This window comes from Diospyros lotus, chromosome 10 (genome assembly GCF_014633365.1).
Source record: "Diospyros lotus cultivar Yz01 chromosome 10, ASM1463336v1, whole genome shotgun sequence".
NCBI classification, from domain to species: Eukaryota; Viridiplantae; Streptophyta; class Magnoliopsida; order Ericales; family Ebenaceae; genus Diospyros; species Diospyros lotus.
The window spans coordinates 28,898,228-28,914,989 of record NC_068347.1 but is presented as its reverse complement, the minus strand read 5'-3'; the positions used below and the strand labels follow the sequence as shown (position 1 = coordinate 28,914,989).

General features: G+C 36.6%; 1 protein-coding gene across 4 annotated transcripts in view; it reads left to right on the top strand.

Annotated features, from left to right (window-relative positions):
- Nucleotides 1-311: 311 nt before the first annotated feature.
- LOC127811383 (calmodulin-binding transcription activator 5-like) overlaps nt 312-16,762 on the top strand; it is a 40,111-nt gene continuing 23,660 nt past the window's right edge. For 2 of the 4 annotated variants that reach the window (XM_052351190.1, XM_052351189.1), the window contains exons 1-3: nt 312-602; nt 11,518-11,643; nt 12,861-12,976. In XM_052351190.1, the coding sequence (XP_052207150.1) occupies nt 539-602; nt 11,518-11,643; nt 12,861-12,976 (306 nt within the window). In that variant the 5' untranslated portion in view covers nt 312-538. The other 2 variants (XM_052351193.1, XM_052351191.1) reach the window with 2 other exon arrangements.

Here is a 16,762-nt window from a genome sequence, read left to right as displayed (position 1 = left end):
TAATACTTTATTATCATACACTTTATTAGAAAGACATTTTATTAGTTTTATATTTAAAATTATATTGTTAGTATATTGTAACAAAAATACCTTTTGTAGTTCACCACTTCACCTCACTACCTTAGATTAAAAATATTTTAATTATATGTCTCACCAACTTACCTCATCGTTTTAAATAAGGAATATTTAAAATATTTTAATTATATTATATAACCTATAATATTTAAAATATAAGATATGATGCATTTTCCTTATATTTGTAAACGTTTCGCCGACTGATAGTTTCCAAGCGGAGCTCAACACAATCGCTACGTTTTCCTCCCTCTCTCTCTCTCTCTCTCTCTCGTTGAATATATATATATATATATACATATAGGCTGCTATTTCAGCTTTTGCTCTCTCTCTCTCTCTCTCTCTCACACACACACACACACACACATTTGCGTTATTGAAACAATTCATTTTGGTGGATTACTCTTGCGTTAGATTGGGGCTTTGATGCGCGGACTAATCGGTCAAGTGGTCTGAGGTTTTCGCAATGGAAGGGACTGTAGCAGGACGACTCGCAGGGTGGGATATTCATGGTTTCCGGACCATGGAAGGCATGTTCAGACAGACTCAAATTTTCGTTTTCAATTTATCGTTTCCTTGGAATATGCTTCATCCTGATGCTATTTTGATCTCATGAGCTGCCTCTGTGACTGAAATATGCTGGGAAGAGTGAAAAATTACCCGAGGGTTTGAGGGGATGGTATAGAAATATAAAGTAGATGATTGATGTTGGAAAATCGTGTTATGTTTTGTGTAATTTTGCAATCTCTAAACCTGTTATCCTCGAATTTTCGTTAATTTGATAATGTTGTGTGTAATTATTTATAGTAGATTATAGTCCCTGTTAAGGCTGTGATCGCTTGTGCTCTATCATGTTCTGTCTAGTGTGCTCTAGGGCTTATTGGGGCACGAACTCTTCAGTTGGGGTGGAACACCTCGTGTCTATAGCAAGACACTTGTACAAAACTAGGTTAATCTTGGGTATGGCTGTGGAGTTCAATCTACTTCTGCTAATACTCTCAATTAATCTTGGGTGTGGCGAGTGATAATCTGTTTTGCCCCCAGTTTGGAAATTTGATATGTTTATATGGCGAGGAATTGAGTATGTTGGTATGGATGAGAGTGGGCTGAAAGCCTGAAAAAGACTACAATCAGGAAGATTGTTAACTTGTTGACTGACAAATTACATAAAAGAGTTGAAAGACCAGGCTAGAGAGTTACGGTTGCAGGGTTGAACTTTCAGAGTGCGTAAAACAAGGCAACTACAATATGTACTAATGTTACCATAATAAGAAACCATAATAAGAATCTAATGGCAGTCAACCTTGTGGTATTACAGATGTGGGAGTCTTCAATTTGTAATTATAGAGACTTGCAAGCTTGGATACTAGAATTAGTTATTCTATGCAAGCCTGAAAGTCCTTTTCCAAAACAAAGATATCAACAATCAAATGAAGAAACATTAATTAGAAAACAAATAAGGAAGCAAATCAGTATATAGCTTCCAAAAATACAGATACATGGTAGTTGGCATCAAGTAAATCAATTGGTTGAGATTGGAAATCCCCTTAATCACTTGTATTGCAAGCAATAGTTGCCAAAAGCACTATTAAGGCACACCTAGTCTCAAGGCCCAGTTGAGGGCACCTCCCTTTATGAGGCGCGCGCTTGGGCTCTAAGGTGCATGCCTCATCCTAAGTGGCAAGACGCCACGCCTTTTGTGCCTATGTCATAATTAATTTTTGTTTTTATTTTTGGATGGACTTGTTAAACTCTAACCAATAATAACTAAGAAAAAAATAAAAGAAATTTGAGAAAACGATAAAAATGCCCTATTAGCTACCTAATAAATGTGTGCCTTGCGTCCAAAAGGCTTGCTCCTAGGCTCCAAGCTGCGGAAGGAAGTATTTCTTGAGTTGTTCATAGTCACGTTACTCTTGTTAAATTAGTTGATGTTGTTGTAATGTTGTCTTGTATTTTACTCTATGTATTGGTGTTGTATTAGTTAGTCGGTTATCCGATTTGCTGAGTTTAAATAATAAACTCAGCAGAGTCTCTTGTATTGATTTTTCATTTTTATTCATCTTGATCTTTAATTTAGAGAATCACGAGAGCCTTTCTTCTCTCTTGATTGTGCCCTAGCCTGTTGTTTCATGTTATCAAAGCTGTCGACACAAGTCATGACGCCAAATCCCAATCTTAGTTCCTCTTCTTCCCTTCCACCTCGCTCTTCTTCATCATTATCATCTGCATCGTAGTCTGATTTTGCTGCGGTTGCAAAGGCCTTCAGCTTTATTTCAATAAAATTAGATTTCGGTAATTACATCTTTTGGAAGGCTCAAATTCTGGCTACAATCAAAGCCTTTGACCTTTTGTTGTTTCTTAACAAGGTGCCACCTCCATCGAAGTATGTATCGGATCCTGATGACAGAGAGGCTAGATCTCAGAAGGTGAACTTAGAATATCTAAATTGGCTACGATTGGACCAACTGCTGCTAGGCTGGCTCTTTTTGACCATTAACAAGGAGGTCTTAGCGCAGGTGATTCACTGTAAATCATCTACCGAGTTATGGTCTTCGCTTGAAAGTTTATATTCACGTCAAACTATTGCCAAGTCTTTTCAACTAAAGCAAAAATTAAGGTCAGTTAGGAAAGATTTTCTGTCTATCAATGATTATATTCTTAAGATCAAGACTATTGGCCATGCTCTAGCTGCGATAGGCGAGCCTTTGGATGATAAGGAATTGCTTCTTGCAATCCTTAATGGATTAGATCATAATTATGAGACACTAGTGAGTCTTATCACTTACCAAATGGATGATATAGATCTTGAGAAAGTGCAATATTTGTTGCTAATGCATGAACAAAGACTAGTCTCTAAGAATTTGCTAGAGTCATCAATTAATTTTGAGTCAGTTAGACCCTCACCTATTCAAGTTAACATGACTGCATACATGCCAAGAGGTGCTAGTAATTTGTGAACAATAGAGGTGGTTTTGCTCAACGAGGAGGTGGTTATATAAATAGAGGGGGGAGAGGCCGTGGCAGGTAGTCTGGTAAACGAATTTATTGTCAATTGTGTGGCAAGGCAGGGCACTTTGTTGATAGGTGTTCACCAGTTTGATAGGACTTTTTAGAGAACACCTACATCTAGTAAAAATTTTGGAAATCCTCAAGGTTTTACTCAGTCAGATCAAGAGCTTTTCTAGCCTCCATAAGTGATTCTAACAAGGCCTACATGAGTGTTATAGGTTCTACTCAAGGGGCTCATTATAGTCACTTCCTTTAAACACTTGATAACTCATCTCAATCTTCCTTCTTAGATCATTCTTGGTTTGTTGACTCTAATGCAACAAACCATTTCACCTCTAATCTCAACAGCCTGTCTTTGCATGCTCCTTACAGTGGTGGTGTTAAAGTCTCCATTGGTAATGGTAAGCAGCTTTCCATTTCTAATGTTGGCCTTGGATAGTTACATACACAAACTAAACCTACATCTCTTATTACTTTGCCAAATGTTCTACATGTTCCTAACATGAAGAAAAATCTGATTAGTGTCTCACAACTTGCAAGAGACCATGATCTTGTTGCTGAATTTAACTCTCATTCTTGTTTAATGAAGGACAAGAATTCCCTACTAGTGCTACTCAAAGGACATCTTAAGGATAGGCTATACCAATTGAGTTCAGTTTTTGGTTTTGCTGATCCCAACACTCCAAGTCAGCCTATTAAGCCTAAACATGTTGTTAGCAATACATTTCCTTCAAATTGTAACAATTTTTCTTTAAAGAAGTGTAAAAGACAACATCCATTTTTTCATGGACTATCTTCTTGTGTAAATGTTGCCCAAAACAATAATGTGTACCAACAGTGGCATGCAAAGCTAGGGCATCCATCATTCAATGTATTGTGCTTGATCCTTAATAAAATTTAGATTCCTTGTTCTCATTCATTTCGTCCTTTTTGTCATTCTTGCAAAATTGGGAAACTTCATCAACTTCCATTTGCTGATTACAATATTACAGCAAAGAAACCATGCGAGTTGGTTTATTCAGACCTATCACCTATGGGGTCCTTCTCCTACTTTGTCTATTGAAAGGTACATATATTACATCATTTTTGTTGATGCATACACACGTTATACATGGTTATACCTTTTGAAGTTAAAAATCTGATGCATTGCCTACCTTTGTTACCTTTCACAAATTTGCTGAACTTCGATATCAAACCAAAATTAAAGCTTTACAAGCTGATAATGGGGGGTGAATTCAAAGCTTTCTTGCCTTATCTTCACAGTCATGGCATATAGCTACGTTTTACTTGTCCCTATACCAATCAACAGAATGGTGTAACCGAGAGAAAGCATAGACATATAGCAAAAATGGGACTTACTTTGTTGACCCAGGCTCACATGCCCCTCAAGTTTTGGGTGGAAGCTTTTCAAATAGCAGTGCATCTCATTAATTTGCTTCCTTCATCACCTCTCAAATTGCGCACACCATTTGAATTATTATACCACAAATAACCTAACTACCTAATGCTCCAACCTTTTGGCTATGCTTGCTTTCCTTACCTAAGACCTTATATCAAGCACAAATTTGTTTTCCATTCAGCCAAGTGTATTTTTCTTGCGTATAGTCATGTTTAAGCAAGTTACAAGTGTTTGCTTCCCTCTGGACGTTTCAAGACATATCCAATTTAATCCTGATGACTTTCCTTATCCTAGTTTGTCGACATCATTCTCTTCATCTCCATCAATTCCTAGTGGTTTTTCCACACTCTACTTTCAGTCACTTCCTTAATCTCCTTCCTTTATAGTAGCACGGCCCTTGAATTTCTCCTTATCAAACGCCGTTTCTTCTCTTGATTCTACACCTCCTGTTGCTCCCTCGCCCCCTGTGCAGCCTTCTTCCCCTAGACCTGTAGCTCGTGTTCCTAAATACACAGCTTCTTCAGCCCCTTCTTGTCATCCTATGATTACTAGGTCCAAGGCCAAGTCCCTTTCAATCACTTCACCTCATGCCTTAGTGAGTTCCCTAGAGCCTAGTTCAGTTTGTGAGGCATTTTTAGACTTGCGATGGGTTAAGGCTATGAAAGAAGAGTTTGCAGCCTTGCAGTGCAATCACACTTTGGATTTGGTTATGTTTTCTAAGGATATGAATCTAATTGGCTGCAAGTGGGTCTTTCGGATTAAGTATAATTCTAATGGGATAGTGCTTAAGCACAAGGCTCGATTAGTAGCCAAGGGGTTCTTTTAAACTCTGGGTATTGATTATGCTGAGACATTTAACCCTGTTGTTAAGGCCCTTACTATTCAAGTTTTATTCTCCTTGGCTATTACATTTGGTTGGGATATATAGTAGGTGGATGTAAACAATGCTTTTCTGAATGGTGAGCTTATTGAGGAAGTCTTTATGTCTCAACCAGAGGGCTTTGTAGACTCTTAGTTTCCTAGACATGTTTGCAAGCTGGAAAAGCCCCTCTATGGCCTTAAACAAGCTCTTACAGCTTGGTACACTAAGCTGCTGGCTGTTCTACAGTGTTGGGGTTTTACAACGGGTTGTGTCTGATGCCTCTTTGTTTATCAAGCGATCTTCTCTGTTTGTGCTGTTCATCTTGGTGTATGTGGATGATATACTAATCATAGGATCTAATACCACAACCCTTAGAGCTTGTATTCAGGATTTGGATACTCATTTTGCTCTAAAAACTCGAGGTTTTGTCAATTATTTCCTAGGGTTTGAAGCACACCGAGATCATAGTGGCATTTATCTTACTCAGTCAAAATATACTTTGGATCTCTTGAGAAAGGCAACCATGCTAGACTATAAACCTTGTGCCACTCCTGTGAATACAACTGTCTCTTTAACTAATGAGGGTGATATTTTCTCTGATCCATCGTTATATCAGATTGTGGTTGGCTTTTTGCAATATCTGACCTACACTAGACTTGATATTGCCTTTGCAGTTAATAAGTTCAGTCAATTTCTATCTTCCCCTAAGTAGCAACATTGGCTGGCTTGTAAGAGGCCACTTCGGTATCTCAAGGGTACTCTTGGTTTGGGTTTGTTATTCTCTCCTTCATCCACAAATCTGCCCTTAATTGTGTATAATGATGCTGATCACTCTGGTTGCAAGGTAACCAGACGTTTAACAAGTGGACTGTGTGTGTTTCTTGGAAATAATTTGATAGTTTGGAGCTCTCGAAAACAATCTGTTGTAGCAAGGTCTGTTGGGAGCTGAGTATGGGGCTATTGCTTAGGGTGTAACTGAAATTTTGTGGCTAAAATCCTTGTGTTGAGAGCTGGGGTATCCATGTGTTCACACACCAATTGTATGGAGTGACAACCTAGCTGCTAAGAGTATTGCTGAAAACCCAGTGTTTCATTCTCGCACTAAACACATTGAGATTGATGTGCATTTTGTGTAAGAAAAGGTGGAGAATAGTGAAATTGAAATACGCTATGTTCCTACTTCTCATCAGATAGCTGATGTTTTCACTAAGGGCCTATCAAGGAACAGATTTCGGCTTCTGTGTGACAAACTCAGTCTTAAGTTGTCACCTGCTCAGACTGCTTTTCAAGAAGTTTCAGATAGGCAATTGTCCAAGGAGTCTGGTTTGAGGGGGAATGTGGAAGCAAGTATTTCCTGAGTTGTTCATAGTCATGTTACTGTTGTTAAATTAGTTGATGTTGTTGTAATGTTGTCTTGTATTTTACTCTATGTATTGGTGTTGTATTAGTTGGTCTGTTATCAGATTTGCTGAGTATAAATACTAAACTCTGCAGAGTCTCTTGTATTGATTTTTCATTTCATTCATCTTGATCTTTAGTTTAGAGAATTACGAGAGCCTTTCTTCTCTCTTGATTGTGCCCTAGTTATTCTTGTTTGTGCCCTAGCCTACTGTTTCACAAGCACAAGTTCGCCTTGAGCCTTTGACAACTATGCTGCAAACCTGTAACTATAGAGACTTACATGGCAGTGATTTGACTTGCCTCTACTGTTATCACAAGTGCAGAAACTATCTTGACTCTCTCAAATAATGTCTTCCAAAGCCTGTAATCACTGGAAGGCAATTTTCTATAATTACAGGCTTGAAGACTTGCATACCTTTGATTAAGGGGATTTCCAATCCCAATCAATTGATTTGCCTGATACTGACTGCCATGCATCTTTATTTTTGGAAGCCATGTATCAATTTGTTTCCTTTATCTGTTTGCAAATATTGCTTCATTTGATTGTGGGTATCTTTGTTTGGCAATGGAATTGCAGGCTTGCATATGTTACTAATTCTTGTACGCAAGCCCGCAACTCTCTATAATTGCAGACTTGCAAGCTTGTTGAAAATTGATATTCGAAAAGAGACAGACCTGAAAACAAAAAAAAAAAAAAAAAAAAAAAGAGAAAAGAAAAGAGATGACTATTGTTTCTCTCCCTACTGCTACAATACCATAAAGTAGACTTGCATTTGATTCTTGTCATGGTTTTTTATAGCCTGCAGCACCAGGCAAACCATGACTGCAGGAGCAGTGCAGCACCATATAAAAGTGTTAAGTAGATATGCTTCATGCTGTGCACGTACAAGAGAAGATGGATTGGAAAGAGGATGATGCACTTTACTATTAGCAGTAGGCAGAGTTTATTCTCAATTGCTTATGTGACTAGTTAGTTTTTATTCTGTTTCAACAAACAGCAGTGTTTGTTTAGTTTGTTACTGCCAGCTGTCAGTAACAGTTAGTTTGCTAGAGGTTCTGTTGAGTAATATATAAACTCAGCAAGTCTCATTGTATCATTGAGATTCAGTCTTTTATCCTAAAATTTTCTCTGTTTTCTCTTCATTTCTTTCTTTACAAAAAGGGCCTGCAACTGCTATACTGCTGCAGCCTATACATTAGGAACTATACATTAGGAAAAAATATATAATAAGAGAAGCATATATTGTAGTTGCCTTGCTTAGGGGTGGCAATTATCAACTCACAACGAAATTGACACGAAGTTAGCAGGTATATTTTAGGTTAGATGGGTTTGGGTCAAAATGGGCTAATATGAAATTCTTGTCATTTTTGGGTTGACACACCTAACACAAAATGGACCCCCTTAACCTATGTAACTCATATTAAGAAAAAATTAAATAATTTAAAATATATATAAGCCACTCATTCTCACATTAACACAGCCTAACATCAGGGGTTATGTGAAAGATGTACTTACACTAAGCAACTACCGCAAGAGACTCATATGCTTTTCGAAAACATTTTTCAAAAACATCTAAATGCAGCGGAAATGGAACGAAAAATCTCTTGCTAACTCAGTTGTTTCAGCCATGTGCATATTTTTCATTCGAAATGAAAAGCTGTAAAGTAACTTTTACCTTATGGAGAGATGTTGTTGCCGGTTGTTTCCTTTGAGCTAGGTCCCAAACCTTTTGGTCCTCCTTCATGAGCTCCTTTGTGGCTCCCTCGCGAACAGCTCCTCACTTGTTTTACCTTGGCTGATGAAGCCTCCTCCATGAGCATGAAGGACCAAGTCAGTCCACACCAAAGCTGCAACTAAAACCCTTTGTCGGTCACTTGTGCTAAACGAGACCGAGCAAAGGTGATGGGAAGATGGCTGTAGGTTCTTATCAAAAGGAGGAGCTCATCTCATGAGCAAGAGTCAAAGGAGAAGGAGTAAACAGCAAGAAGGAGGGTAGCTAGCAGAAGCCGGAGCAAGAAAAAAAAGAAGACAACAAGCTCAAGCTTAAGCCAAAAGCTAGAATACTTTTTCTGCCAAGAGAATGGTTCAAATCTGATAGCTTATGGAGATATTCTCCTCTTTCCCTCCCATTTGTTCTCTCAATCTTCTCTCTTCATTTAATGCACTGGTCAGTGCATTTAATGAAACTTTATCAGAGCATTTAATGCTCCGTTGACGGAAGCGATGGAAGAATGGCCTCGTTTTTTGAAATCCTATTGAGCAAAATTGTCGATTGTTTCTTAGGTCGATCGAAAATTTCTCAAACTTATCCAACCGATTTGAACAACCGATCAACAGTTTGTGCCTTCCATTGAAACTTCTGTCTAATAGCACTTAGGCCCACTATTAACTCTTAATAGCACTTCCATTAACTCTTAATGGAACTTAGACCCTCATAAAAACCTTAACGGTGTTTCCATTAACTCTTAACGGTACCTTGACCTCTTGCTAACCCTTAACAATATTCAACATCATTAACTCTTAATGATGATCAAGAACTCATTGCCAACTAAGCATTTAATTTAGTGCTTTGCTTTTCGGGTGTGTGAGCTTCAAGGTTCACTGCCAATAGCAATCAAGAAACGTCAAACCCTTTTGATGCTGATCGAACACTTCGATCTATTTTGAAAATCTCTCTATTTTCTCAAAATATCCCGAAAGGTCTAGAGTGACAACTACTATTATATCAAGGCAATCCTGTAAGGCAATGAAGTCATACTTCATGTGATCCTATTTCGACTGACGATTATTGTGTAATACAATCCTTCCATTAACTAACATCATTTTGATTGAGTGAGAGCCATGGATTGATTAAGCTTCCTGGACTCAATAATTATGCCAAGATCTAATTTGGTGTGATCGAGATGGAACATTAGAAACTCTTTTCTGATCATTCATACCCTGGCCATGGGCTTTACCAATCAACCACTAACAAAGATCACATAGGATGTCTACCTCATGTTGGAGGTTAATGGATCCTATCTAGCAATCACTTACTTCTATATACTAGTAGAAGAGAGACCATACAATGAACATCCCACCTCACAATTGGATGATTCCACTCACTAGCAAATCTATGACACCAACATACAAGACAACTGTGTCGCCTCAAGTTTGAGGATTAGTTATACAATCGCAACCAATAACATATCATTAATCCTCTCAACCATGTGATATGTTATTTATGTTATGTTCAACAAATGTTCTACCAACATTCACCTACATGTTTACTATCTGCATCTCATGCAATATGGCATGTGATTTATCATCTTTTATCATTAGTATCCCATATTAATCAAAGGTAGTAAACCATGTGTTAGTCCATAATTGATTCATCAAACTCCCCATTTGAGAAATCTAAAGACTAGGAACACTTCAAGAAATCCTATATTAAAGTACCTCGCCACAATATTCTTAACAACATAAGAATGAGATTTTCAACAAGAGATCTAAGAACTCATTCATATAAAACTCGGAGATATGAATGAAGATATGACAATTTTATTAATTTGCAAGAATACATCATATTACCCAACAACTATCATCCAAATATAGCATTAGGGCATATCACTAACATTATGTTCATAATCCAAGAACATGGCATGGAGCCGACACAAAATTATCGAGTTTGGGTCAAACGCTTTGACACAAAATTCACACAAAATTAATCGAGTTTTGTTCAGGTTGACCTATTTTCTATTATATTCATAGGTTGGCAACATGACATTAACATGACGCCCTATGAATTGCCATCCACTCCTACATAAAAGAACTTTTTTTTTATTGGGAGGGTTAGGTTTAATGTAGGTGAATAGTCTGAAAGGGAGATACTTCTAATGGAGTGAGCAAAGGACTCTTCATTCCAATCTAGTGGGTTGTCAAAAAATTCAGATGGGTGGCTCTCTTCAAGGTTACTTTCTCCCCTACAGATTGGGTATTGGAGATTTATTCAACAAGGGATAGAAGAGGGTGGAGGTCAGATGCCTTTCTTAAAAGTGGGACATTTTTGGTCATGCTTTTGGTGGTTGAAGGTCCATAAAACCCAATAAAAGCATGGACACCCTTAGGTCAGATTATATCACCTAGTGGCATGAAACACTTTTCGCCAATCTCCACCTTTACAATAGTTTGAGTGGTGCTCTTTTGGTGCTTTTATGTGTGCATAAAGTTTGCTCCCTCAGAAAAAAAAAAAGAGAATTATGATGTTTTTTACATATATAAAAAACCAAAGGTTTAGAATTATGTAGTTGAAACTGGGATGAACATAGAAAATTGGTTGATGCAGCAAGGAAATCATGAGAACCCATGATATAACTGAAAATTTCACCAATTAATAAAGCATATAGTTGTAGATGGATTCTTGTTTCCTGTTAGGCATGCCATAGGCATAAGCAAAACCAATATTTAGGATTGTCATTATATATTGAAGTTAGGATGGGGATATAAAAGGGGAAGTGATGTATGCTGAAAATCCTACCATATTAATTTTGTGTAGCTGTCTAAAGTATTGGGTGACTCTCTGTCTTCCATCATTTCCATATATGCTTCTTCATATTGAATGGTGCTACAATTGTGGCTGGTAGCAGCAATACTTTATTACCTCCTTAAATTGTTATTTGGCGTTGTTAGTAGGTTCAACCTAGTTTAGTGCTTGCCTTTTTCTCTTGAGATATCTTTGTCTGTTGAACTTTATAGCTCACTATGGCTCCTTCTTCAATTGACATTTGACAGATTTGGATGTTGGCAAGATCATGGAGGAAGCCAAGGCAAGATGGCTGAGACCAAATGAGATCCATGCAATACTATGTAACTATAAATGTTTCAATGTCAGCGTCAAGCCAGTAAACCTGCCAAAAAGTAAATACTTTTAGTGTCATGAACGGATGATGGTATTTCTTTTTAAACTTTGGAGACTTATCATATATATGAATGACCCATTCCATTCATATTATTGCAGAAAATTTAGCACTTTACCCATCACTTTCAATTTTATTATATCCAAATTTAGAATTTTATTTTGGAGTATTTATCTAAGGGAGCATATCATCTTCTGTATTTGTGTTATTTATTTATTTTTGCTAGGTAACAATTATCTGTGCTATTTATTTTGAAGAAAAAATTATCTCTCTATACCTTTCAGTAATGCCACGGGGAGCAGGCAGTTGTTATCCCATTAACAACTCAATCATGTAACTTATGGCTATCTGTTGTTGGCTTCTTTTGAGAACCATTTAATTAAGAGATATAATGTGTCTTAATGTACGATTGCCACATGCCAACTTTGTTTTCATAGCTGATATGGATTCAGCTTCTTATTGATTTTTATTTAGCCTGGCACATCAGTAAATATTTGTCATAGCCTATGTAATAAGAGCTACACTTCATTTGTTCATATGTTTTTAGGCATTGCAGGTATAGGTTGACGAGAGCTATTCTGTGTTCTGTCAATAGAGTGAGATAGAGAAAGCATATCTAAAATTTTGGTAGTTTGGCTTGTGGTTCAGTTCATGTTGGTGTGTGAGCAATTTCAGATTCCAAGTTAAGCCTGTTGAAAAAGGGATGATCTGTATGTCTCATATGCCAGTCAGTAGCATGTAAATATGTGAGAAACATTGATACAACTTGTGGATTGATTAAGAGTGTTTTCTCCTGGAAGCTGACTTAAGAAGGTGATAAAATGTTTGTGGTTGCATATTATTGTTTACAGGGTCAAATAAAATCTTTAGGAATATCCGTTCGCTATCTTTACTCTTTAGGAAATATATTTTTACATATTTTTGATAGGTCAGTTGTTAAGTGTTGAATCAAATGGGTTGCCTTTCAGTTGACTGAATGTCCATTATTAATTTTGTAAATGGGCCATTGCTAATTCTAATTCTATCACATGAATCTTCTCTTTTGTTTATACATGTTAGTTAGATGTAATGCATTGTGTTATATGCCAACAATGACATTTTTAACTCTCAATGAATGTGTTTATCTTCAAACCATTGGGATATATCTTGATGTTGTTTCCTAGCTAAAATTTGGTTGAACTAACTAACCTGCTTTATTTATCTATTTTTTGTAAATAGGTGGTACTATTGTGTTGTTTGACCGTAAAATGCTCAGGAACTTTAGGAAAGATGGTCATAGCTGGAAGAAGAAAAAGGATGGGAAGACCGTCAAAGAAGCTCATGAACACTTAAAAGTAAGATTTTCCAATAAATGCTTTGTATTTGGGGTATAAAACTTCATTAATATGACTGTTGTAGCAAAAGGAGCCGAGGGTGTTCCTACAACATGCATCCACCCAAAGGATATATTCTGCTTGTCAGTTTGCAAATTGTGTTAGTTTCTATTTTATATTGAAACATATGCATTGTGGCTATGATGGAGCTCATAGTATGGCCTTGGATAGAGTTGAAGGGAAAAAGGAGCTTGCCTTGCAAGAGTATGCATTTAATATTTAGTTGAGTTAGTCTTGTGCTATTCATGCGCCATGACTACTTTGTTAATATTCCTGTCCACATTATAGATTTATGATTGTTTGTGCCTAATGTCCTTCTTATATATACTGAAGAATCCAAGGAAGAGAGAAAGAAAGAGAAGAGAGAGAGAGAGAGAGAGGATGAAATGAATTGAACTCTATATTATTTTGTATAGAAATGAAATGAAGAAAGAGCACTATTTATATACACACAACTCTTAACATATACCATCACATATACACTGTCTAAGACAAGTTTTTATTTTTTTTTCTTCTATATGTCATGTAGCTCTTTGATTTATGGTCTTCTGTTTATGCCAAACCCTTGGTGCCTCCTTAGCTCATGATACTTTTGTAGTTGAAATGGTAGAGCAAAAGTATGTCATTGTTATACCATGAATCCAAGGGGGAAATGTTGGTGAAGGTTCCTTACTACCATGAAGTTAGACTAAGATGAACATAGATAAATTCTGGAAATATGCAACAGATCTAGGGGATTGACTACAACAACAATTATAGGTAGATATGACAACCTTGCCCCACGTGGGGTGTGGTTAGCAATTGTTGACTGAGTTTGCTGATTCCCCAAACAAATTTAATTGGGGACAGGATGGGGATGGGATTTATATACCCTGCCCCACCCCAACCCCTTTACACAATCTGAATACATTTATCATATCCCCTTATGAATGTGTGTGTGTGTTATAATCTACTCAAACCACCAACAATTTAAACCCTCAGGCCACTAACATAACCATACCCCCAGGCCACTGTGCAAACAACAAAATGAATGTTCTGTTTCTTGCTGGGAGCAAGAGGCTAAGAGCAACTTCAGTTAGCAATGTAAAAATCATGTGCAGAACTATAGGAACAATTAGGCAAAATAATAGGGACAATTTAATTGACTCAATATACGGTTATTTGTTTTCCTAAATTAGGCTGTTTTTTCTGTATTTAGCTGTCTCTATAGGGGCAGTTATCATTTGTAATATATATGTGTTCAATTTGAATAATATATCAAGGAGTTTTACGGTCCAAACTTCTTCATGGTATCAAAGCATTTCTAATCAGAAAATTCTCCCATCGTCCCAATGGTGTCCTTCACCGTAGCGGTCTCTACTTCTTCCTCTCAAGTTTCTGTTGTTCCTAGTTCTAATGTACACTAGGTTATGATGTTCATAAGTGGCAGAGGAAAAGATGACTATCTTAATGGTGAAGCCTCTAAATCAAATTCAATAGATTTGAAGTACAAGTCATGGAAGGCAGAACACAATATGGTAATGTCATGACTTGTCAATTCCATGACTAATGAAGTCGGAGAAAATCTCATCTTCCACGAGACAGCACAGGAAATCTGGATGCCGCAAAGGAGACGTATTTCGATACTAAAAAACAACAGAGCTGTTGTCAAGTAGACCTCTCAGTCTCTCAATATTTTAGTTGTCTAACTAGATATTAGCAACAACTCAACATGTTCAAAGTGATCTAAATAGATAGACACTTTATAAAAAGAAAAATTAAAGGTGGATTTCCTACATACTGAGGATCTACCAGAGACTACCTATCGAAGAGTCAATTTGAAGATGTGAAGATCCAAGTTGGACTTTCTTCATATTTATAACCTAGTTTGAGGGGGCATGTAGAAAACCATGTGCAGAAATATAGGAATAGTTAGGCAGTTAGGCAAAATAATAGGGACAATTTAATTGATTAATTATATAATTATTTGTTTTCCTAAATTAGACGATTTTTTTTGTGTTTAACAGTCTCCATAGGGGTAGTTATCATTTGTAATATATATATGTGTTCAATCTGAATAATAGTTGAAGGACTTTTACAGTCCAAACTTCTTCAAGCGACACACAACATAGTTTCTTGCCATGTGACAGCAAGAAGCTACTCTCAGCTTCTTCTCACAGCAAGAGCAAGAAGCAGAGAATGCTTCTTTGTACAGGTAATTAAGGGAAATTGTACAGTTTGGAAAATTTTGATTATTTTGAATAGATTTTTTAACTTGTTTTGATAATTGTTTTATGAATTTTGAGATTTATTATCTATTATTAGGTTAAGAACAATAAAACTCTTGGCAAAAAAAAAAAAATGTAAATTTTTTTTGATAATAATGCATTATGAATTTTAATGGTTTTTGTTATTATTGTTAATGATATGTTCAGGGCACAGGCCAGGTTTGGGGATCCCTATTTGCCATTGGGGCTGAGGATGGGGTTTAGGAATTATAACATGCTAGGGCATGGGGTGGGGTATGGGGGAGCAAAACCCCGCCCCATCCTGCCCCATTGCCATTCCTAATTATACACCTTGATTCCACTAGGTGGGCTTCGTTCCATGAATTCTAGCTTTCTATCAATTGTTGTCCATAAGCATATTTTTAGTAAGTCCATTTTACCCCATGTTATGTCTAAAGAAAGCTGTAATTGTTTTCATATATTCACAATAGGGCCAGTCACCCTATATATACAAGTAGGGATTTACAAATTAGGAAAGATTACAAGAAGGAAACTACGAGGAATGGAAACCTAATCAAATTTGTACAAAAAGTCAACCAATAATCATGAAAATATTCCCACAATCACAGGAGATTGATTGGGATGAATCTGGTGGGATTGGTTCTCCAACACTCCCCCTCAAGTTGGAGAGTATATGTGACGCCCGGAACTTAAACTGAGAATCAAACTTTCATAAACTTAAATAAAATTTCAAAACATGGTTTATAGTATTCATATAGAATCTAGAGTTTATTATTGAAAAAAAAAACTTTATTTCAATAGAAAGAAGGAAAGAAAAAAAACTTGGATTGGTTTATCTAATAGGCATCCTAAAAAACTGAAATTAAATTCTTAAAATCCCTTTGAAAATGCCACCACGCGCCACGTCCATGCTCTAACCTCCTTATTCATAGCCACCTAGAGGTGAGATAAATTTCAATAAGCACAAATGAACTATTAATCGTATTTAAACATGGGGTAATTTGAACTTGTAACATGAGGAGACACGATAAATTCTACCAACTTGTGGGGGTAAGAACATTCGCGCGTAGCTATTGAACTCTAGTCCCGAAACTTGCTTGTAATCATGACATGAGGGACCATAAAACTTAATTTCATAAATTTATTTAAACACGAAGATAGTTCATAATGCATTTATCTTTAACTTGATTGGAATAAAAAAGATCTTTTAACTCTTTTCTCCTAATCAAAACCTTCACACCTTGTTGTCTTGCTTGTAGTAAGAAAGGAATAAGGGAGTAACAAAGAAAAGAGAGGGAGGGGTCGACCAACTATGGAGAGGGGAAGTGAAGAATTATAAAGGGGGAAAGCCATATTTATAGTGCTAGGGTCTTGTTTTCCAAGAATTCTATTTGGTAAGGATCCCAATCAAATATTCTCATTTCCATATGATGAATTCAAATCTTATCTCTTATCAATTAGAAAGATTTTAAATCATATCATATCATATCAATTTATTCATATCCATAAAATTAAAGAA